Source organism: Oncorhynchus mykiss, chromosome 17 (assembly GCF_013265735.2).
Source record: "Oncorhynchus mykiss isolate Arlee chromosome 17, USDA_OmykA_1.1, whole genome shotgun sequence".
NCBI lineage: Eukaryota > Metazoa > Chordata > Actinopteri > Salmoniformes > Salmonidae > Oncorhynchus > Oncorhynchus mykiss.
This window is the reverse complement of record NC_048581.1, coordinates 92,435,009-92,459,376: the sequence shown is the minus strand read 5'-3', so window position 1 is coordinate 92,459,376 and position 24,368 is coordinate 92,435,009. Positions and strand designations below refer to the sequence as shown.

At 43.1% G+C, this 24,368-nt stretch overlaps 1 protein-coding gene and 1 long non-coding RNA gene across 15 annotated transcripts in view; both read left to right on the top strand.

The window, feature by feature from the left end:
• The window catches only part of LOC110504360 (plasma membrane calcium-transporting ATPase 2), a 209,781-nt gene extending 199,662 nt beyond the window's left edge, over positions 1 to 10,119 (top strand). For 3 of the 11 annotated variants that reach the window (XM_036950964.1, XM_036950968.1, XM_036950969.1), the window contains 3 exons: positions 4,279 to 4,453; positions 5,236 to 5,281; positions 9,452 to 9,535. In XM_036950964.1, the coding sequence (XP_036806859.1) occupies positions 4,279 to 4,453; positions 5,236 to 5,243 (183 nt within the window). In that variant the 3' untranslated portion in view covers positions 5,244 to 5,281; positions 9,452 to 9,535. Of the gene's footprint in view, positions 1 to 4,278; positions 4,454 to 5,235; positions 5,285 to 9,451 lie in introns of all 11 variants that reach the window. The other 8 variants (XM_036950960.1, XM_036950961.1, XM_036950963.1 and 5 more) reach the window with 6 other exon arrangements.
• A 13,324-nt stretch (positions 10,120 to 23,443) lies between these two features.
• The window catches only part of LOC118940113, a 1,015-nt gene continuing 90 nt past the window's right edge, over positions 23,444 to 24,368 (top strand). Inside the window, exons 1-4 of one of the 4 annotated variants that reach the window (XR_005036718.1) lie at positions 23,445 to 23,736; positions 23,774 to 23,849; positions 23,946 to 24,173; positions 24,211 to 24,265. This is a non-coding gene — a long non-coding RNA (uncharacterized LOC118940113). Of the gene's footprint in view, positions 23,737 to 23,773; positions 23,850 to 23,908 lie in introns of all 4 variants that reach the window. The other 3 variants (XR_005036716.1, XR_005036717.1, XR_005036715.1) reach the window with 3 other exon arrangements.

Below are 24,368 nucleotides of genomic sequence, written 5' to 3'. Positions count from 1 at the left end.
ATACTAGGACCCCTGGCCTTAAGAAACTTTACATAAAGGTTCTACCTGATACCAGATACTACGAGATAGATGTATTTGTTGAAGTAACCCTGGGCATTAGACACCTACCTACTCAGATCCATCTCTACCCTGTTTGGGGTGTTTGGCTACTGTATCTAAATGTGAAGTACCACAAGGATAATAGTAGGACCTTTCCTATTATACCTGTATCTAAATCCATTAGTTCCAGTATTTCCTCCTCCTTAGACACATTGCATGACACTTCTACAGTAGGTGCTCAGTAGAAGGTGTCTGGTAGATGGTAGACTACAGTAGAAGGTGTCTGGTAGATGGTAGACTACAGTAGAAGGTGTCTGGTAGATGGTAGACTACAGTAGAAGGTGTCTGGTGGATGGTAGATGATAGATGGTAGACTACAGTAGAAGGTGTCTGGTAGATGGTAGACTACAGTAGAAGGTGTCTGGTAGATGGTAGATGGTAGACTACAGTAGAAGGTGTCTGGTAGATGGTAGACTACAGTAGAAGGTGTCTGGTAGATGGTAGACTACAGTAGAAGGTGTCTGGTAGATGGTAGATGGTAGACTACAGTAGAAGGTGTCTGGTAGATGGTAGACTACAGTAGAAGGTGTCTGGTGGATGGTAGATGATAGACTACAGTAGAAGGTGTCTGATAGATGGTAGACTACAGTAGAAGGTGTCTGGTGGATGGTAGACTACAATAGAAGGTCTGGTAGATGGTAGACTACAGTAGAAGGTGTCTGGTAGATGGTAGACTACAGTAGAAGGTGTCTGGTAGATGGTAGACTGCAGTAGAAGGTAGCTGGTAGATGGTAGACTGCAGTAGAAGGTGTCTGGTAGATGGTATATGGTAGACTGCAGTAGAAGGTGTCTGGTGGATGGTAGATGGTAGACTACAGTAGAAGGTGTCTGGTAGATGGTAGACTACAGTAGAAGGTGTCTGGTGGATGGTAGATGATAGACTACAGTAGAAGGTGTCTGATAGATGGTAGACTACAGTAGAAGGTGTCTGGTGGATGGTAGACTACAATAGAAGGTCTGGTAGATGGTAGACTACAGTAGAAGGTGTCTGGTAGATGGTAGACTACAGTAGAAGGTGTCTGGTAGATGGTAGACTGCAGTAGAAGGTATCTGGTAGATGGTAGACTGCAGTAGAAGGTGTCTGGTAGATGGTATATGGTAGACTGCAGTAGAAGGTGTCTGGTGGATGGTAGATGGTAGACTGCAGTAGAATGTGTCTGGTAGATGGTAGACTGCAGTAGAAGGTGTCTGGTAGATGGTAGATGGTAGACTGCAGTAGAATGTGTCTGGTAGATGGTAGACTGCAGTAGAAGGTGTCTGGTAGATGGTAGACTGTAGTAGAAGGTGTCTGGTAGATGGTAGACTGTAGTAGAAGGTGTCTGGTAGATGGTGGACTGCAGTAGAAGGTGTCTGGTAGATGGTAGATGGAAGACTGCAGTTGAAGGTGTCTGTTAGATGGTAGACTACAGTAGAAGGTGTCTGGTAGATGGTAGATGGCAGACTGCAGTAGAAGGTGTCTGGTAGATGGTAGACTGCAGTAGAAGGTGTCTGGTAGATGGTAGACTACAGTAGAAGGTGTCTGGTAGATGGTAGATGGCAGACTGCAGTAGAAGGTGTCTGGTAGATGGTAGATGGCAGACTGCAGTAGAAGGTGTCTGGTAGATGGTAGACTGCAGTAGAAGGTGTCTGGTAGATGGTAGATGGTAGACTGCAGTAGAAAGTGTATGGTAGATGGTAGACTACAGTAGAAGGTGTCTGGTAGATGGTAGACTACAGTAGAAGGTGTCTGGTAGATGGTAGACTACAGTAGAAGGTGTCTGGTAGATGGTAGACTGCAGTAGAATGTGTCTGGTGGATGGTAGACTGCAGTAGAAGGTGTCTGGTAAATGGTAGACTGCAGTAGAAGGTGTCTGGTGGATGGTAGATGGTAGACTGCAGTAGAATGTGTCTGGTAGATGGTAGACTACAGTAGAAGGTGTCTGGTGGATGGTAGATGGTAGACTGCAGTAGAATGTGTCTGGTAGATGGTAGATGGTAGACTGCAGTAGAATGTGTCTGGTAGATGGTAGATGGTAGACTGCAGTAGAAGATGTCTGGTGGATGGTAGATGGTAGACTGCAGTAGAATGTGTCTGGTGGATGGTAGATGGTAGACTACAGTAGAATGTGTCTGGTGGATGGTAGACTGCAGTAGAATGTGTCTGGTAGATGGTAGACTACAGTAGAAGATGTCTGGTGGATGGTAGATGGTAGACTGCAGTAGAATATGTCTGGTAGATGGTAGATGGTAGACTGCAGTAGAATGTGTCTGGTAGATGGTAGATGGTAGACTACAGTGGATCCACCCTGAAGCTCCTCCAGGAACACTTTTCCTAGGTCTCCAGGAAACTAATTTCTACCGGACATAAAATATACTGTAGCATCTATCGGAATGGGTTGGGATGTGTGGTGCGAAGAGCAGCAGTAGGAGTGGGATAGGATGGGATGGGATAAGATGGGATAGGATAGGATAGGATGGGACAGGATGGGATGGGATAAGATGGGATGGGATAAGATGGGATAGGATAGGATGGGATAGGATGGGATGGGATAAGATGGGATAGGATGGGATGGGATAGGATAGGATGGGATGGGATAAGATGGGATGGGATGGGATGGGATGGGACGGGACGGGATGGGATGGGATGAGAAAAGATGGGATAGGATAGGATGGGATAGGATAGGATGGGATAGGATGGGATAGAATGGGATGGGATGGGAAAGGATGGGATGGGATAGGATGGGATAGGATAGGATGGGATATGATGGGATAGGATGGGATAGGATGGGATGGGATAGAATAGGATGGGATGGGATGGGATAGGATGGGATAGGATAGGGTGGGATAGGATGGGATAGGATGGGATGGGATGGGGTGGGATAGGATGGGATAGGATAGGATGGGATAAGATGGGATGGGATAGGATGGGATAAGATAGGATGGGATGGGATAGGATGGGATAGGATGGGATGGGATGGGATAGGATGGGATGGGATGGGATGGGATAGGATGGGATGGAATAAGATGGGATGGGATAGGATGGGATGGAATAAGATAGGATGGGATGGGATAGGATGGGATGGGATAAGATAGGATGGGATGGGATAAGATAGGATGGGATGGGATGGGATAAGATATGAATTGGGTGGGATGGGATGGGATAAGATAGGATGGGATGGAATAGGATGGGATGGGATGGAATAAGATAGGATGGGATGAGATAAGATAGGATGGGATGGGATAAGATAGGATGGGATGGGATAAGATAGGATGGGATGGGATAAGATAGGATGGGATAAGATATGAATTGGGTGGGATGGGAGAAGATAGGATGGGATGGAATAGGATGGGATGGGATGGGATAAGATGGGATGGGATGGGATGGGATAAGATAGGATGGGATAGGATAGGATAGGATGGGATGGGATAGGATGGGATGGGATGGGATGGGATAAGATGGGATGGGATAGGATAGGATGGGATGGGATGGGATAGGATGAGATGGGATAAGATAGGATGGGATGGGATGGGATGTTTGGGGTGAAGAGCAGCAGTAGAAGAGCAGCAGCATTAGATCTAATGTTTCCCAGGTGTCAGCATCTGTTATCTTTGATTTTCAGGAGGGGACATTTAGTTCGAAAACTTGCAAAGAGAGACGGTGGAGCTCCTCGTTACTGTTCCGCTCCTCATTCTAGCACATCTCTCGATTCTCTCTTATCACGTATGGACTCAGAACGTAATGGAGCAGCTAACTAATTACGGAAGACTTTAGTTCTGGGTTAACTGAGATGATCCAGCCACTGGCAGACGCTGGCACGGACATGGCGTTGACATCTGGAAGCTGTAAACCAAACTTGGCATCCCGTCAGCTCCATCTGATCGCGATAGAAACTCAGTCACTCTGGGCATTGTGATAGATGTCTCACCTACATGTACGTTAGAAAAACCAAGTTCCCTCCCGGAGTAGCCTGTCTGTCTAGCTTATTACCTTGGCCCTGTCTGCTGCAAACTGTCAGTCTATCGTGCTTCCATAGCTTGCCTGTCACAACCTGTCTGTCTATCGTACTGCCATAGCCTGTCTGTCACAACCTGTCTGTCTATCGTACTGCCATAGCTTGTCTTTCACAACCTGTCTGTCTATCATACTACCATAGCATGTCTGTCTTTCTGAGCAGCCTGTCTTGTGTTCTCCTCCTCCAGATCGATGTGGTGAACACGTTCAAGAGCGGCAGCTCCTATCAGGGCCAGCTACGGAGACAGTCCTCCACCACCAGTCAGAACCAGGATGTAACCAATGTTTCTAGTCCCAGTCACGTGTCCTTGTCCAATGCCCTTTCTCCTACCTCTCCTACCAGCATTGCCTCTCCCGCTGGGCGTGAGTCACTGTCCTCTGTCAGCTTCTGCTACTTCAGAGATGTCTTACAGTCTCCTACCATAGCAGTATCCCATTTTTTTACATTTACATTGTAAAACTCCTTGTTTTTCTAGAAATCCCATTGGAATAACCAGGAAACCAGGAAATCTGTGAATCCTCCAACCAGGATTTCTGGAAAACCTTGGAATTTTTGGGAAAGTTTTGCAAACCCTAGTCAGAAGTCATTTTCATGACAATATCACGTAGCCCGGTAAAACTCTGAAGGTTATGGTTAATCTATACATTCTACAGTCCAGAGATTATTCTTTCTTGTAGCTAATTTACACCAGTCTGGTTGCCAGATCTGTAAGGGTTTTAGCTAGCTCTAGCTAACTAGTTGGTAATGACCATGTCCTTGTGACCAAGCTAAGGTTGCGACATTTTTGTAATTTTCTCCAAATTCCCAGATTGGCAAGAAATCATGGTTGGAGGATTTCATGCTTTTCCCTCTCCTGATTCCGCGAGTCTTCCAATCCGGTTTTTCAGAATAAATTGGGAAAGTTACAGTATTTATGCAACTCTAGACCAGACCAAGCTAGTGGATCAGGAGTATATGTTGCATCTCTGAAGACATCTTCTCTAGACGTACTAATTTTCTTTCTGCATTTTCTTTTGCTTCTATTTTCTTAACATTCTGTTCATCTGTGGCTCGGCCTCCCCCAGAGTGCTGTTTTTTCATGGTTACATGTCTTTGTTTACCCAGAGTGCTGTTTTTTCATTGTTACATGTCTTTGTTTTCCCAGAGTGCTAAGAGTGGAGTGAGGCTACCGCCCACGGCGTGAATTTCAGGTTGTGAGTCCTTCCGTTGTCTGATAAACTTGATGTAAAACTAATTCAACAAAAAAACTCACCCGGCTGGGTAAACATTCAAGTATAAGTTTCAGCCAATGGTATCAACCCTTACTGAGCCATATAAAACGACTTTATGGACCTGACCTGATGGTTTCCATGCATGCGGAAGTCTATAGCGTCACATTATTTACAGGGGAAACCTGGACCCGGTGTCTCCCCCCACTATACAGCTGAGAAGACAAGATGGAAGATGGAAGTTCTCTCTCTCTCTGGTCTTTATGTAAATCAGAGGGCCTGTAGCCCTCAGTGTATACCTTTCTAGGGCGGCAGGTAGACTAGTGGTTAGAGTGGTGGGTCAGTAACTGGTATGGTCAGATAGACTAGTGGTTAGAGTGGTGGGTCAGTAACTGGTATGGTCAGATAGACTAGTGGTTATAGTGGTGGGTCAGTAACTGGTATGGTCAGATAGACTAGTGGTTATAGTGGTGGGTCAGTAACTGGTATGGTATGGTCAGATAGACTAGTGGTTAGAGTGGTGGGTCAGGTAGACTAGTGGTTAGAGGGTTGGGTCAGTAACTGGTATGGTATGGTCAGATAGACTAGTGGTTAGAGTGGTGGGTCAGGTAGACTAGTGGTTAGAGTGTTGGGTCAGTAACTGGTATGGTATGGTCAGATAGACTAGTGGTTAGAGTGGTGGGTCAGATAGACTAGTGGTTAGAGTGGTGGGTCGGGTAGACTAGTGGTTAGAGTGGTGGGTCAGGTAGACTAGTGGTTAGAGTGGTGGGTCAGGTAGACTAGTGGTTAGAGTGGTGGGTCAGGTAGACTAGTGGTTAGAGTGGTGGGTCAGGTAGACTAGTGGTTAGAGTGGTGGGTCAGGTAGACTAGTGGTTAGAGTGGTGGGTCAGGTAGACTAGTGGTTAGAGTGGTGGGTCAGGTAGACTAGTGGTTAGAGTGGTGGGTCAGGTAGACTAGTGGTTAGAGTGGTGGGTCAGTAACTGAAAGGGCGCTGGTTCAAATACCCGATCTGTCGATGGGCCCCTGAGCCAGTTCCCTCAACCCTAATTTTCTCCACTACCATGACTGACCCTGTAAAACAACACCTATCATGCTACTATGACTAACCCTTTAAAACAACACCTATCATACTACTATGACTGACCCTGTAAAACAACACCTATCATACTACTATGACTCACCCTGTAAAACAACACCTATCATACTACTATGACTGACCCTGTAAAACAACACCTATCATACGACTATGACTGACCCTGTAAAACAACACCTATCATACTACTATGACTGACCCTGTAAAACAACACATTACACTGTACCTATCATACTACTATGACTGACCCTGTAAAACAACACCTATCATACTACTATGACTGACCCTTTAAAACAACACATTACACTGTACCTATCATACTACTATGACTGACCCTGTAAAACAACACCTATCATACTACTATGACTGACCCTGTAAAACAACACCTATCATGCTACTATGACTAACCCTTTAAAACAACACCTATCATACTACTATGACTGACCCTGTAAAACAACACCTATCATACTACTATGACTGACCCTGTAAAACAACACCTATCATACTACTATGACTGACCCTGTAAAACAACACCTATCATACGACTATGACTGACCCTGTAAAACAACACCTATCATACTACTATGACTGACCCTGTAAAACAACACCTATCATACTACTATGACTGACCCTGTAAAACAACACCTATCATACTACTATGACTGACCCTGTAAAACAACACCTATCATACGACTATGACTGACCCTGTAAAACAACACCTATCATACTACTATGACTGACCCTGTAAAACAACACCTATCATACTACTATGACTGACCCTGTAAAACAACACCTATCATACTACTATGACTGACCCTGTAAAACAACACCTATCATACTACTATGACTGACCTTGTAAAACAACACATTACACTGACAATAAAACATTTGATTCTTCAGACTAAATATTCAACAATATTATTAAGTATTATTTGTATTTTGTTGTATGTGTTAATTGTTTATACACAGGGCTCATATATAAAAGAGATTTTGGTCTCGATGGGTAAAACAAAAAATATGTAAAAAATGTATAATAATACACATCTTTATAAAATACTCGGAAATCTTCAAAAAGTTTCAAAGGTTGTACAATTATTTTGAAAATAAATCCATATATTTAACAAAAAATATAAACGCAAAATACAGCAATTTCAAAGATTTTCCTGAGTTACAGTTCACATGAGGAATATTCAATGGCTGTGCGAAGTTGCTGGATATTGGCGGGAACTGGAACACGCTGTCATACACGTCGATCCAGAGCATCCCAAACATGCTCAATGGGTGACATGTCTGGTGAGTAATGTAAGGCCATGGAAGAACTGGGACATTTTCAGCATCCAGGAATTGTGTACAGATCCTTATGACATGGGGCCGTGCATTATCATGCTGAAACATGAGGTGATGGCGGCATGAAGCCACACGCTGTCTGCCATCTGCCCGGTACGGTTGAAACCGGGATTCATCCGTGAAGAGCACACTTCTCCAGCGTGCCAGTGGCCATCGAAGGTGAGCATTTTTCCCACTGAAATCTGTTACGACGCCAAACTGCAGTTAAGTTAAGACCCTGGTGAGGACGACGATCATGCAGATGAACTTCTATGGGTTGTGTAAACCCATAGCTTCACCAGCTGTCCAGGTGGCTGGTCTCAGACAATGTCGCAGGTGAAGAAGCCTGGTGTAGATGTTGTAGGGTTTTGTGGTTACATGTGGTCTGCAGTTGTGAGGCCGGTTGGCTAATTCTCTAAAACGATGTTGGCGGCGGCTTATGATAGAGAAATTAACATTCAATTATCTGGCAACAGCTGTGGTGGATATTCCTGCAGTCAGGATGCCAATTGAACGTTCTCCCAAAACTAGAAACATCTATTTCAACGGAACATTTTAGTGGCCTTTTATTGTACCCAGCACAAGGTGCACCTGCGTAACGATCGTGCTGTTTAATCAGCTTCTCGATATACCACAGCTATCAGGTGGATGGCAAATGGGAAATGCCCATTAACAGAGAGACGTTAACCAATTTGTGCACTAAAGTTGAGAGAAATAAGCTTTTATTTTTTATTCAAATTTAACATTTCTGTGATCTTTCATTTCAGCCGATGAAATATGGGACCAACAATTTTACATGTTGCGTTTTATATTTTTTGTTCGGTGTTGAGTATATTTTAAGGTAGATACTACTATGTCATGTTTTGATAGGTATTTTGTCCAATGAGAATCGTAACAACAACAGTGACCAAACAGCGCTACTATGGATCCTATACTTGACTGTCTACTCAGCCACGCATGGAGTTAAGCTCAGAGAAACAGACCAGTATTATCTCGTGGTACAGCTAGTCGTCTGTGTGGCCTGTGTTCTGTTCTGTCATCGCCGTGTGCAGACAGCGGCATAACTACACGGTGTTGTCCCCGTTGCATGTTCCACCTTGTCCTGTTGGTTGTCTTGACGGTTGAAACTCCTCGTCTGGTCTGCTTCCATTGTCTTGTTTTGTTGTAAAACTATTACGCTTTACAAGGCACCTAATCTACCCCCCCCCACCCCACACACACACACAAAAACCTGGGCATTCGTCCTGTATCTTCATATTCCTCATCCATTCACAGTCTCAATGGATGTCTACCCATCCTTGTCCTGGTACGTCTCTCTGAACTCTGAACTTTTTCCTCCTGCCGTTACCCGACTTCTGTAACTTGCATGTGTTTTTTTTTTTATTTCTCTTTACATTTTCTTTTTATTAACGTGTCTTATCTCTTTATAGGTATATCGGACATTGGATCCTAACGTAAACATATAACGAGTGTTGCCTTTATCTTTGTGTATTTTTTTTTAAATGTTTATTTTTTTACTTCCCAGTGTTTTGATCCAAATGAGCGAGTTGAACACGGACTGCAGTGTTCTACTCCTCTGCCTCTCCTCACTCTCTATCTGTCCGTCTGTCTATCTCAGAGGGTTCTCTATCACTACCTGCCTCAGCTGACTATCTTTCCTGACGGTTCTTATTTGCTCTGGTGTGTCCCCCCCGCCCCCCCCGCCCCCCCCCCCCCCCCCCCCCTACACACAGATTCGGGTCGTGAACGCATTCCGTAGCTCTCTCTACGAAGGCCTTGAGAAACCAGACTCCAGACCGTCCATCCACAACTTCATGACCCACCCAGAGTTTAGGATAGAGGACTCCACCCCCCACATCCCCCTGATTGATGACACTGACTTAGAGGAGGACCCATCGCTGAGGAACACCCACCAGCCCCAGACAGGCAGCCAGCCCCAGTCCCCCAACAAGAACAACAACGCCGTCGACAGCGGCATCAACCTCACCATCGACACCACCAGTAAATCAGCTGCATCCTCCGGCCCAGCCAGCCCACTGCACAGTCTGGAGACCTCCCTCTAGTGGCCTGCAGCTGGCTGGTGGAGACCTCTGCAGCTTTGGAGATGTCCCTCTGGCAGAGCAGTGTCCCTCTGACAGCTCCCCACTGCAATCTGGAATCCTTTGTCTTTAGGCCTGGTAGAGAACTTACCTACTGCAGCCTGTTGGCTCCCACACTGCAGTTTGGAGACTTCTGTCTTGCAGTCTCATGGAGACCTCATTGGTCTGCAGTTTGGATACCTTCCTCTATCTCCGGATGTCTCCTGTTGTCTCCTGGTGTCTCCTGCTGTCTCCTGATGTCTCCTGTCTCCTGATGTCTCCTGTCTCCTGATGTCTCCTGTCTCCTGCTGTCTCATGTCTCCTGCTGTCTCATGTCTCCTGCTGTCTCCTGTCTCCTGATGTCTCCTGTCTCCTGATGTCTCCTGTCTCCTGCTGTCTCCTGTCTCCTGCTGTACCTGGAGAAAGCATACTACTACAGCTATACAATCAGAAAGAGTAACAAAGCCAACGCACATGACCTGAGTGTGTGTGTGCGTGTCTGTACGGTGTGTGTGTGTGTGTGTGTGTGTGTGTGTGTGTGTGTGTGTGTGTGTGTGTGTGTGTGTGTGTGTGTGTGTGTGTGTGTGCGTGCGCACTGCTGACTGACTGAACCATGTTTCTAGCAGCAGTAAAGTAGAGAACCAGAAAGACCTGGGAGGAGTGAAAACCAGTCTAACCTAACCTTACTCCACAATAACAATGACTATATCTAAACCTAACCTTACTCCACAATAACAATGACTATATCTAAACCTAACCTTACTCCACAATGACTATATCTAAACCTAACCTTACTCCACAATAACAATGACTATATCTAAACCTAACCTTACTCCACAATAACAATGACTATATGAATAATAGTTTGAATTACATAAAAACATTTTTATCGCTCCTGCATGAATGTACTTTACCCCAACGTTTTTATTTAAATTGTTTTCAAAACATTTTTTGTTGAATGATTTGATTGGGTGGGTCGGTAGGAAGTGCTGTGGACTTTAAAGACAACCGATTCACCCGTCTGTGAGTTCCCTGTGTGGTTTAAGTGTAACGATGTATTTATAAATGAGATCAAGTTTGTCGGGCTCGACTTGCACAGTAGATTTGCACCTGTTTGGAAAAGAGGATAATAAATAAATAATAATAAATAAATAGTATTTCTTAAAGATAGTATATATACATATATATAAAGAGTTTATCTTTGTTTGTTGGCATGTTGCCTTGTTTCTTCTTTAATGGTTCTAACTATTTTAACTTATTTATGTCCTAAAGAGAATGTCATTTGTTTACAACACCTGTAGATACTTCCTGGTTCATTTGTAGGGTGTCAAACCATTCAGCAGATGTAGTTGAGGAAAAACTCGAGTTGTTTTGAGTTCTGCTCGTTGGTGTTTATAACATACTGTGTACTGAACTTGCCTGCTATCTTGTCAAATATTGTAGATAATTTTAGAGGATAACAAAAGAAAACCAAAATATAATGGTATATATATATATATATATATATTCATGTGGCATTGTGTTATTATATGATTGGTAGGATGAACTCTGAACGGCTTCCTTCGTTTCCACTCAGAGATCTGAATAAGACGAAAGGTTTATTTCTTTAATTACTATTTCTCTTATTTTTTGTTATTGTTCATTCAAAAGCTTAAAAGTTGAGACTGAGAGGGTGAACAGGCCTTCTATAACAGACATGTCTTCTATTTAAAATTTACTTGTTTTAAGGAAAATGTTTTCATTTTTGTGTGACCGTGAAAGACTGCAATGGATTCATATTAGAAATTGCAAACTAAGTTATATTTGGGGCTTATCTGTATGGAAAAATCTAAAAGTTGTTTTAAAAATCTTGTGATATATTGTGTTGATTTCTTTAATTTAAATTCTTGTTTTCCTTCAAAAAAGAAAGAAACACACAGCGTTTTGAAAAAACAACAAAAACAACAATAAAATGGAAATATGCTTTGACTGTTTTTAAAAACGTGGAACAAGAGAAGAAGAAAAAATAACCCCCCGACCTGGATGAAGTTCTGGGTTGAACCTCTCTGTACTGTTACTTGTGTTTCTGAGTGTTTTAACCAAGCTTGTCTTCCTGCCTTCAACCAAGTATACTCTAGCATCTTAAAAAGTATTCACTAGTTGTTATAACTATTTATTGTGCTTTTAAAAGAGGAGGAAGCAGAGAACGAGAGGGACCAAAGCAGGAAGGGACACATCATTTTGCTATCCATCCAAAAGGCATTGAGATGTCGATAATAGCGGCCCAGACCAAATCTATTGAGTTATTGTTATATTTCTATACGTCATTGAAAAGCATGATGTAATAAGCAAGTTGAACCAATCCAATTGTTCTCCTCTGAATGAGTCTTTTGGTAATTATATCTTGATCTGATTTGTCTTTTCCTTCCTGTGTATTTCATTATTAAACCCCTTCTGCCATCAGATCAGGAGAGAGTGCACCAAGGTTTAAGTTAAACTCGGGCCTGTTGAAGAAGGACCATTTTTCATATTCTTTTTTTTTCATTCAGAAATGTTTATCTTGACTTCTAAATTTGCTTGAAAAAAAACGCTTTTCTATCAACGTTTTCTTTTAAACCTTGATGTTTTTCTGTAAAACAATTTACATCAAAAAAAACTTAAACCGAAGGTTCACCATTCTCCCATATATACATTAAATCTATACATTCAGCTCTATACATTCAGCTCTATAAATTCAGCTCTATAAATTCAGCTCTATACATTCAGCTCTATACATTCAGCTCTATTCATTCAGCTCTATAAATTCAGCTCTATACATTCAGCTCTATACATTCAGCTCTATACATTCAGCTCTATACATTCAGCTCTATTCATTCAGCTCTATACATTCAGCTCTATACATTCAGCTCTATACATTCAGCTCTATTCATTCAGCTCTATACATTCAGCTCTATTCATTCAGCTCTATACATTCAGCTCTATTCATTCAGCTCTATTCATTCAGCTCTATACATTCAGCTCTATACATTCAACTCTATTCATTCAGCTCTATACATTCAGCTCTATTCATTCAGCTCTATACATTCAGCTCTATACATTCAGCTCTATACATTCAGCTCTATACATTCAACTCTATTCATTCAGCTCTATACATTCAGCTCTTCATTCAGCTCTATACATTCAGCTCTATTCATTCAGCTCTATTCATTCAGCTCTATTCATTCAGCTCTATACATTCAGCTCTATACATTCAGCTCTATTCATTCAGCTCTATTCATTCAGCTCTATACATTCAGCTCTATACATTCAGCTCTATTCATTCAGGTCTATTCATTCAACTCTTAATTCAGCTCTATACATTCAGCTCTATACATTGAACTCTATACATTCAGCTCTATACATTCAGCTCTATTCATTCAGCCCTATACATTCAGCTCTTATTATTCAGCTCTATACATTCAGCTCTAAGATGACAAAACAGTGATTAGTAGAGTTTTCTACTAAGACACGGAGGAATGTCTCCTAAGAGGATCCGTTCAGGCTAGTGGGCTGTGTTCTACTAAACACTACTAAATAACTCTATAACAGACGTCATTACCAACCAGGGCTTGTATTCAAGATTTGTTTTCGAGTGCTGATCTAGGATCAGGTCCCTGTCACTTATTCACGGTCATTTAAAAGGTCAAACTGATACTACTGGGGAGGGGAGGGGGGGGGTCCTGATACTACAGGGGGGTCCTGATACAACAGGGGGGTCCTGATACAACAGGGGGGTTCTGATACTACACGGGGGGTCCTGATACTAGAGGGGGGGGGGTCCTGATACTACACAGGGGTCCTGATACAACAGGGGGGGTCCTAAGCTGTTGGTCAAATCACACCATGCTACACAGCATCTCTAAGCTGTTGGTCAAATCACACCATGCTACACAGCATCTCTAAGCTGTTGGTCAAATCACACCATGCTACACAGCATCTCCAAGCTGTTGGTCAAATCACACCATGCTACACAGCATCTCCAAGCTGTTGGTCAAATCACACCATGCTACACAGCATCTCCAAGCTGTTGGTCAAATCACACCATGCTACACAGCATCTCCAAGCTGTTGGTTAAATCACACCATGCTACACAGCATCTCCAAGCTGTTGGTCAAATCACACCATGCTACACAGCATCTCCAAGCTGTTGGTTAAATCCCACCATGCTACACAGCATCTCCAAGCTGTTGGTTAAATCACACCATGCTACACAGCATCTCCAAGCTGTTGGTTAAATCCTACCATGCTACACTAACCCATCCAACTGTCGACAACAGTATTGAAACTGACCTATAATAATGATGTATCCTATTAATTATCATGCTTATTGCAATATTTCACCTCTATATACTGTACTTAGCAGCATGCATGTTGTGGAACAAAGAAGACGCTGAAATGCCAACGGTGAAATGTGGCCAACCAGCTCATTGATGGATGTCAATAGTATTCTCTATCATCCGACTTCTTGTTTTCATGATTACATTTTTTTAAATCTATATAATAATTGTAAATAAAGAACTCAATGTCTTTGCTAATTTACTACTATGCAAAATGTAATTCTGATTGTTACCCCCCCCCTCCTCCGAGTGTGTTTCTGGAATGTTTGTGATTAGTTTAAAAAGGGGAGTAAATTATTTTCTAGCTTGACGAAAGTTATGAACTGAGACTCTTGTTGCTGCTTGACTGCCCCGTTACCACGACTCCAAGACAGATAATGAAATAAATATCCTGAGCAGCATGAACCAGAATGGTGTTATGACCCGTGTCATGTGATGTCTGCGCTGTATGGTGATTGGTTCTCTGAATGATGTTATGACCCATATCATGTGATGTCTGTGCTGTGTGGTGATTGGTTCTCTGAATGATGTTATGACCCGTGTCATGTGATGTCTGCGCTGTGTGGTGATTGGTTCTCAGAATGATGTTATGACCCGTGTCATGTGATGTCTGCGCTGTGTGGTGATTGGTTCTCAGAATGATGTTATGACCCGTGTCATGTGATGTCTGCGCTGTATGGTGATTGGTTCTCTGAATGATGTTATGACCCATATCATGTGATGTCTGTGCTGTGTGGTGATTGGTTCTCTGAATGATGTTATGACCCATATCATGTGATGTCTGTGCTGTGTGGTGATTGGTTCTCTGAATGATGTTATGACCCATATCATGTGATGTCTGCGCTGTGTGGTGATTGGTTCTCAGAATGATGTTATGACCCGTGTCATGTGATGTCTGCGCTGTATGGTGATTGGTTCTCTGAATGATGTTATGACCCATATCATGTGATGTCTGTGCTGTGTGGTGATTGGTTCTCTGAATGATGTTATGACCCATATCATGTGATGTCTGTGCTGTGTGGTGATTGGTTCTCTGAATGATGTTATGACCCATATCATGTGATGTCTGCGCTGTGTGGTGATTGGTTCTCTGAATGATGTTATGACCCGTGTCATGTGATGTCTGCGCTGTGTGGTGATTGGTTCTCAGAATGATGTTATGACCCGTGTCATGTGATGTCTGCGCTGTATGGTGATTGGTTCTCTGAATGATGTTATGACCCATATCATGTGATGTCTGTGCTGTGTGGTGATTGGTTCTCTGACTGATGTTATGACCCGTGTCATGTGATGTCTGCGCTGTGTGGTGATTGGTTCTCAGAATGATGTTATGACCTGTGTCATGTGATGTCTGCGCTGTGTGGTGATTGGTTCTCAGAATGGTGTTATGACCCGTGTCATGTGATGTCTGCGCTGTATGGTGATTGGTTCTCTGAATGATGTTATGACCTGTGTCATGTGATGTCTGCGCTGTGTGGTGATTGGTTCTCTGAATGATGTTATGACCCGTGTCATGTGATGTCTGCGCTGTGTGGTGATTGGTTCTCAGAATGATGTTATGACCTGTGTCATGTGATGTCTGCGCTGTGTGGTGATTGGTTCTCAGAATGGTGTTATGACCCGTGTCATGTGATGTCTGCGCTGTATGGTGATTGGTTCTCTGAATGATGTTATGACCTGTGTCATGTGATGTCTGCGCTGTATGGTGATTGGTTCTCTGAATGATGTTATGACCTGTGTCATGTGATGTCTGCGCTGTGTGGTGATTGGTTCTCAGAATGGTGTTATGACCCGTGTCATGTGATGTCTGCGCTGTATGGTGATTGGTTCTCTGAATGATGTTATGACCTGTGTCATGTGATGTCTGCGCTGTATGGTGATTGGTTCTCTGAATGATGTTATGACCTGTGTCATGTGATGTCTGCGCTGTATGGTGATTGGTTCTCTGAATGATGTTATGACCCATATCATGTGATGTCTGCGCTGTGTGGTGATTGGTTCTCTGAATGATGTTATGACCCGTGTCATGTGATGTCTGCGCTGTGTGGTGATTGGTTCTCTGAATGATGTTATGACCCGTGTCATGTGATGTCTGCGCTGTGTGGTGATTGGTTCTCTGAATGATGTTATGACCTGTGTCATGTGATGTCTGCGCTGTATGGTGATTGGTTCTCTGAATGATGTTATGACCCGTGTCATGTGATGTCTGCGCTGTATGGTGATTGGTTCTCTGAATGATGTTATGACCCATATCATGTGATGTCTGTGCTGTGTGGTGATTGGTTCTCTGAATGATGTTATGACCCATATCATGTGATGTCTGTGCTGTGTGGTGATTGGTTCTCTGAATGATGTTATGACCCATATCATGTGATGTCTGCGCTGTGTGGTGATTGGTTCTCTGAATGATGTTATGACCCGTGTCATGTGATGTCTGCGCTGTGTGGTGATTGGTTCTCAGAATAATGTTATGACCCGTGTCATGTGATGTCTGCGCTGTATGGTGATTGGTTCTCTGAATGATGTTATGACCCATATCATGTGATGTCTGTGCTGTGTGGTGATTGGTTCTCTGAATGATGTTATGACCCGTGTCATGTGATGTCTGCGCTGTGTGGTGATTGGTTCTCAGAATGATGTTATGACCCGTGTCATGTGATGTCTGCGCTGTGTGGTGATTGGTTCTCAGAATGATGTTATGACCCGTGTCATGTGATGTCTGCGCTGTATGGTGATTGGTTCTCTGAATGATGTTATGACCCATATCATGTGATGTCTGTGCTGTGTGGTGATTGGTTCTCTGAATGATGTTATGACCCATATCATGTGATGTCTGTGCTGTGTGGTGATTGGTTCTCTGAATGATGTTATGACCCATATCATGTGATGTCTGCGCTGTGTGGTGATTGGTTCTCTGAATGATGTTATGACCCGTGTCATGTGATGTCTGCGCTGTGTGGTGATTGGTTCTCAGAATGATGTTATGACCCGTGTCATGTGATGTCTGCGCTGTATGGTGATTGGTTCTCTGAATGATGTTATGACCCGTGTCATGTGATGTCTGCGCTGTGTGGTGATTGGTTCTCAGAATGATGTTATGACCTGTGTCATGTGATGTCTGCGCTGTGTGGTGATTGGTTCTCAGAATGGTGTTATGACCCGTGTCATGTGATGTCTGCGCTGTATGGTGATTGGTTCTCTGAATGATGTTATGACCTGTGTCATGTGATGTCTGCGCTGTGTGGTGATTGGTTCTCTGAATGATGTTATGACCCGTGTCATGTGATGTCTGCGCTGTGTGGTGATTGGTTCTCTGAATGATGTTATGACCCGTGTCATGTGATGTCTGCGCTGTGTGGTGATTGGTTCTCAGAATGATGTTATGACCCGTGTCATGTGATGTCTGCGCTGTATGGTGATTGGTTCTCTGAATGATGTTATGACCCATATCATGTGATGTCTGTGCTGTGTGGTGATTGGTTCTCTGAATGATGTTATGACCTGTGTCATGTGATGTCTGCGCTGTATGGTGATTGGTTCTCTGAATGATGTTATGACCCATATCATGTGATGTCTGCGCTGTGTGGTGATTGGTTCTCTGAATGATGTTATGACCCGTGTCATGTGATGTCTGCGCTGTGTGGTGATTGGTTCTCTGAATGATGTTATGACCCGTGTCATGTGATGTCTGCGCTGTGTGGTGATTGGTTCTCAGAATGATGTTATGACCCGTGTCATGTGATGTCTGCGCTGTGTGGTGATTGGTTCTCAGAATGATGTTATGACCCGTGTCATGTGATGTCTGCGCTGTGTGGTGATTGGTTCTCTGAATGATGTTATGACCCGTGTCATGTGATGTCTGCGCTGTGTGGTGATTGGTTCTCAGAATGATGTTATGACCCGTGTCATGTGATGTCTGCGCTGTGTGGTGATTGGTTCCCAAAATGATGTTATGTACTTTGTATTTACTACGGATCTTCCTGGGGTTCAGCAAAATGAAGGCAGTTATACATTTTTAAAACATTACAATACATACATAGCCGATTATATAACATATTAAGTGTGTGCCCTCAGGCCCCTACTCTACTACCACATATCTATAACAAAATCAATGTGTATGTGTTTGAAAAGTCCGTATGTTATCGTGTGTTTGTATCCATGTGTTTTACAGTACCTACTGTTCCATAAGGTGTATTTTTATCTGTTTTTTACTGCATGAGCTACTTTATAAAAACAAAAAACTTGATGTTGTAGTCATGGCTCTGTGTAGTACTGTGGAATAGAGTTCCATGTAGTCATGGCTCTGTGTAGTACTGTGGAATAGAGTTCCATGTAGTCATGGCTCTGTGTAGTACTGTGGAATAGAGCTCCATGTAGTCATGGCTCTATGTAGTCCTGTGGAATAGAGTTCCATGTAGTCATGGCTCTATGTAGTCCTGTGGAATAGAGTTCCATGTAGTCATGGCTCTATGTAGTACTGTGGAATAGAGTTCCATGTAGTCATGGCTCTGTGTAGTACTGTGGAATAGAGTTCCATGTAGTCATGGCTCTGTGTAGTACTGTGGAATAGAGTTCCATGTAGTCATGGCTCTATGTAGTACTGTGGAATAGAGTTCCATGTAGTCATGGCTCTGTGTAGTACTGTGGAATAGAGTTCCATGTAGTCATGGCTCTATGTAGTACTGTGGAATAGAGTTCCATGTAGTCATGGCTCTGTGTAGTACTGTGCTGCTCCCATAGTCTGTTCTGGACTTGGAGACTGTGAAGAGACCTCTTGTGGCATGTCTTGTAGGGTATGCATGAGTGTCTGAGCTGTGTGCTATTAGTTTAGATAGACAGCTCTGTGCATTCAACATATCAATACCTCTCACAAATAGTGATAAAGTAGTGATAAAGTCAATCTCTCCTCCACTTTGAGCCAGCAGAGATTGACATGCATATTATTCATGTTAGCTCTCTGTGTACATCCAAGGGCCAGCCGTGCTGCCCTGTTCTGAGCAAATTGCAATTTTCTTAAGTCCCTCTTTGTGGCACCTGACCACACGACTGAACAGCAGTCCAGGTGCGACAGAACTAGGGCCTGTAGGACCTGCCTTGTTCATAGTGTTGTTAAGAAGGTAGAAACTAGGGCCTGTAGGACCTGCCTTGTTCGTAGTGTTGTTAAGAAGGTAGAAACTAGGGCCTGTAGGACCTGCCTTGTTCGTAGTGTTGTTAAGAAGGTAGAAACTAGAGCCTGTAGGACCTGCCTTATTGATAGTGTTGTTAAGAAGGTAGAAACTAGGGCCTGTAGGACCTGCCTTGTTGATAGTGTTGTTAAGAAGGTAGAAACTAGGGCCTGTAGGACCTGCCTTGTTGATAGTGCTGTTAAGAAGGTAGAAACTAGGGCCTGTAGAACCTGCCTTGTTGATAGTGCTGTTAAGAAGGTAGAAACTAGGGCCTGTAGAACCTGCCTTGTTGATAGTATTGTTAAGAAGGTAGAGCAGCGCTTTATTATGGACAGACTTCTCCCCATCTTAGCCACTGTTGTATCAATATGTTTTGACCATGACAGTTTACAACCCAAGGTTAATCCAAGCAATATAGTCTCCTAAACTTGCTCAATTTCCACATTATTCATGACAAGATTTAGTTTAGGTTTAGGGTTTAGTGAACAATTTGTCCCAAATTGTTTTTGAAATATTTAGGACTAGCTTATTCCTTGCCACCCATTCTGAAACTACCTGCAGCTCTTTGTGAAGTGTTGCTGCCATTTCAGTCGATGTGGTAGCTGATGTGTATAGTGTTGAGTTTACTCAAAGCCAGTGACATGTCATTAGTAAAGATTGAAAAATGTAAGGGGCCTAGACAGCTGCCCTGGGGAATTCCTGATTCTACCTGGATATTGTTGGAGAGGCTTCCATTAAATAATACCTTCTGTGTTCTGTTAGACAGGTAACTCTTTTTCCACAATATGGTAGGGGGTGTAAAGCCAAAACTTTAACTTTATGATCGATAATGTCAAAAGCTACAAAACAGCCCCCACAATCTTTTTATCATCAATTTCTTTCGGCCAATCATCAGTCATTTGTGTAGGTGTTGTGCTTGTTGAACGTCCTTCCTTATAAGTGTGCTGAAAGTCTGTTGTCAATTTGTTTACTGTAAAATAGCATTCTGTCTGGTAAAACACAATTTTTTCCAAAAGTTTACTAAGGGTTATTAACAGGCTGATTGGTCGGCTATTTGAGCCTGTAAAGGGGGCTTTACTATTCTTAGGTAGCGGAATGACTTTCTAGTAGTCTTAAATTGATTGGTTCTCAGAATGGTGTTATGACCCATGTCATGTGGCATCTGTGCTGTGAGTTGATTGGTTCTCAGAATGGTGTTATGACCTGTGTCATGTGGCATCTGTGCTGTGAGGTGATTGGTTCTCAGAATGGTGTTATGACCCATGTCATGTGGCATCTGTGCTGTGAGTTGATTGGTTCTCAGAATGGTGTTATGACCTGTGTCATGTGGCATCTGTGCTGTGAGGTGATTGGTTCTCAGAATGGTGTTATGACCCGTGTCATGTGGCATCTGTGCTGTGAGGTGATTGGTTCTCTGAGAGATAACAACACTGTTAAACATCAATACCAGATCAAACTAATTCATTATCAATTATTATTATGTTATTGAAGTACCATGTTTATGAAGAATGCAATGACCACTCAGTTCCTTGGCTGAGATGGGAGAACCAGCCAGAATGTTCCTACAGCACTTCAGCAAGCTGGGCTTCATGGGAGAGTGGCCAGAAAAAGGCACGTAACAGCACGACTGGAGTTTGCAAAAAGGCACGTGAAAGATTCTTTCGTCCGATGAGACAAACATTTAACTCTTTGGCCTGAGTGCAAAGAAGGATATCTGGAGAAAAGGCACAGCTCGTCACCCATCTAACACCATCCCCACCTTTTCAGCAGCAGGGACTGGGAGACTGGTAAGGATAGAGTGAACAATGAATGGAGCTAATATTGGAAAATCCTTAAATAGAACCTGCTTCAGAGTGCAAACGACCTCAGACTGGGGGAGAATATTTACGTTTGGACAGGACAATGACCCCGAGCATACAGCCAAAGCAACGCTGGATTGACTTCAGAACAAAGGTGAAAATCCTTGAGTGGTCCGGCCAAAGCTGTTCACCGCCTCTCCTCATCTAATGTAAGACTTTCAGAAAATCTGCAAGCCCAAGACGACTCAAAGCTGTGATAACCGCCAAAGGTGCTTCTACAAAATATTGACTGTGGGGTGTGAATACTTATGTAAATGATATTTGAAAACTGTTCATGTTCAATACATTTGCTAAAAACATGTCTTCATGTCACTATGGGGGTATTGTGTGTAGATGGGTGATGGATAAGCATCTATTGAAATCAGGCTGTTCAACAAAATCTGGAATAAGTCAAGGGGTCTGAATACTTTCTGAAGGTACTGTAACTATAACCTCCTCACCATTACCATCATGTAACTAGAACCTCCTCACCATTACCATCATGTAACTAGAACCTCCTCACCATTACCATCATGTAACTAGAACCTGCTCACCATTACCATCATGTAACTAGAACCTCCTCACCATTACCATCATGTAACTAGAACCTCCTCACCATTACCATCACGTAACTATAACCTCCTCACCATTACCACCATGTAACTATAAAGTCCTACACCCTCACCATTACCATCACATAATGTCCTCCTCACCATTACCAGCATATAACACTTCCCCACATATTTGTTGGTCATCTGTTAACTAAAGATTAGCATTTATATTTGAAATGGTATCATAACAGCTAGAAGATGCTGCCATACCAAAGTATATTCCAGGTGATTCCGTGGACAGCTTTCCAGGTGATTCTGTGGACAGAGTGTTCCAGGTGATTCCGTGGACAGAGTGTTCCAGGTGATTCCGTGGACAGAGTGTTCCAGGTGATTCTGTGGACAGAGTGTTCTAGGTGATTCCGTGGACAGAGTGTTCTAGGTGATTCCGTGGACAGAGTGTTCCAGGTGAATCCGTGGACAGTGTTCCAGGTGATTCCGTGGACAGCTTTCCAGGTGATTCTGTGGACAGAGTGTTCCAGGTGATTCTGTGGACAGAGTGTTCTAGGTGATTCCGTGGACAGAGTGTTCTAGGTGATTCCGTGGACAGAGTGTTCCAGGTGATTCCGTGGACAGTGTTCCAGGTGATTCCGTGGACAGAGTGGAAGTTGTTAGAGGCGAATATGACAGTAGCTGTCATTAGGCAGTGTTGCCAGATTTGATTCACCTTGCTGCAGAAGCTGAATCAAAATCCCATCAAATTGCTCAATCTCAACACTAGACACAGGCCCTGTCGTTCCAATGCCTTACTTGCCACCAGAGGGTGCTCTCTGATAAGATATTTAAAACATTTAGGAAAAGCTAATGAATATTATATACTCTGAGTATGCCAAATATTCCTGTGGAACGCTTGACACAAGGTGCTGGCCAATGTTGATTCCAATACTTCCCACAGTTGTGTCAAGTTCCGTGGTGGACCATTCTTCATACAGATGGGACACTGTTGTCTGTGAAAAACCCAACAGAGTTGCAGTTCTTGACACAAGCCGGTGCGCCTGGCACCTACTACCATACCCTGTTCAAAGGCACTTCAATATTTTGTTTTGCCCATTCACTCTCTGAATGGCACACATACACAATCCATGTCTAAATTGTCTCAAGGCTTTTAAATCCTTATTTAACCTGTCTCCTCCCCTTAATCTACACTGATTGAAGTGGATTTAACAAGTGACATCAATAAGGGATCATAGCTTTCACCTGGATTCACCTGGTCAGTCTATGCCACTGCAAGAGCAGTTGTTCTTAACAGTTTGTACACTCAGTGCATATACCTAATTATAAACTGGGTAATTCGAGCCCTGAATGCTGATTGGGTGAAAGCCGAAGTATATATCAGACGGTATACCAAAGGTGTGACAAAACGTTTATTTTTACTACTCGACTTACGTTGGTAACCCGTTTATAATAACAATAAAGACACTTCTGGGGTTCGTGGTAGGTGGCCAATATACCACAGCTACAAGGGCTGTGTCCACGAACTCCTCGTTGCATCGTCCATGCGAACAGCCCTTAGACGTGGTATATTGGTCATTTACCACAACCCCTTTGGCCTTATTGCTTTCTGTAAGTTACCTGTATATGTATCTGGAGAAAACCACCGAAGTGGAAAAGGGGAGAACATTCCTCTTAGACAAAAAAAATGCTTCACCAATCATTTATAAGCACAAACATTCTCTATTAAAAACACTCAATCTCAACTCTGGTCCTCTAGGTGAATACCCCTGATATAGATCATTATGGTCCGCTAGGTGAATACCCCTGATATAGATCAACTCTGGTCCTCTAGTTGAATACCCCTGATATAGATCAACTCTGGTCCTCTAGGTGAATACCCCTGATATAGATCATTATGGTCCTCTAGGTGAATACCCCTGATATAGATCAACTCTGGTCCTCTAGGTGAATACCCCTGATATAGATCAACTCTGGTCCTCTAGGTGAATACCCCTGATATAGATCATTATGGTCCTCTAGGTGAATATCCCTGATATAGATCATTATGGTCCTCTAGGTGAATACCCCTGATATAGATCAACTCTGGTCCTCTAGGTGAATACCCCTGATATAGATCAACTCTGGTCCTCTAGGTGAATACCCCTGATATAGATCGTTATGGTCCTCTAGTTGAATACCCCTGGTCCTCTAGGTGAATACCCCTGATATAGATCGTTATGGTCCTCTAGTTGAATACCCCTGATATAGATCAACTCTGGTCCTCTAGGTGAATACCCCTGATATAGATCAACTCTGGTCCTCTAGGTGAATACCCCTGATATAGATCAACTCTGGTCCTCTAGTTGAATACCCCTGATATAGATCAACTCTGGTCCTCTAGTTGAATACCCCTGATATAGATCAACTCTGGTCCTCTAGGTGAATACCCCTGATATAGATCAACTCTGGTCCTCTAGGTGAATACCCCTGATATAGATCATTATGGTCCTCTAGTTGAATACCCCTGATATAGATCAACTCTGGTCCTCTAGTTGAATACCCCTGATATACCTTGATTCGTACCTTGTCAGCTCGGGGATTCGATCTTTCGGTTAATTGTCCAACGCTCTAACCACTTGGCTACGCTGCCGCCCCGACTTGTTATCAAGCCG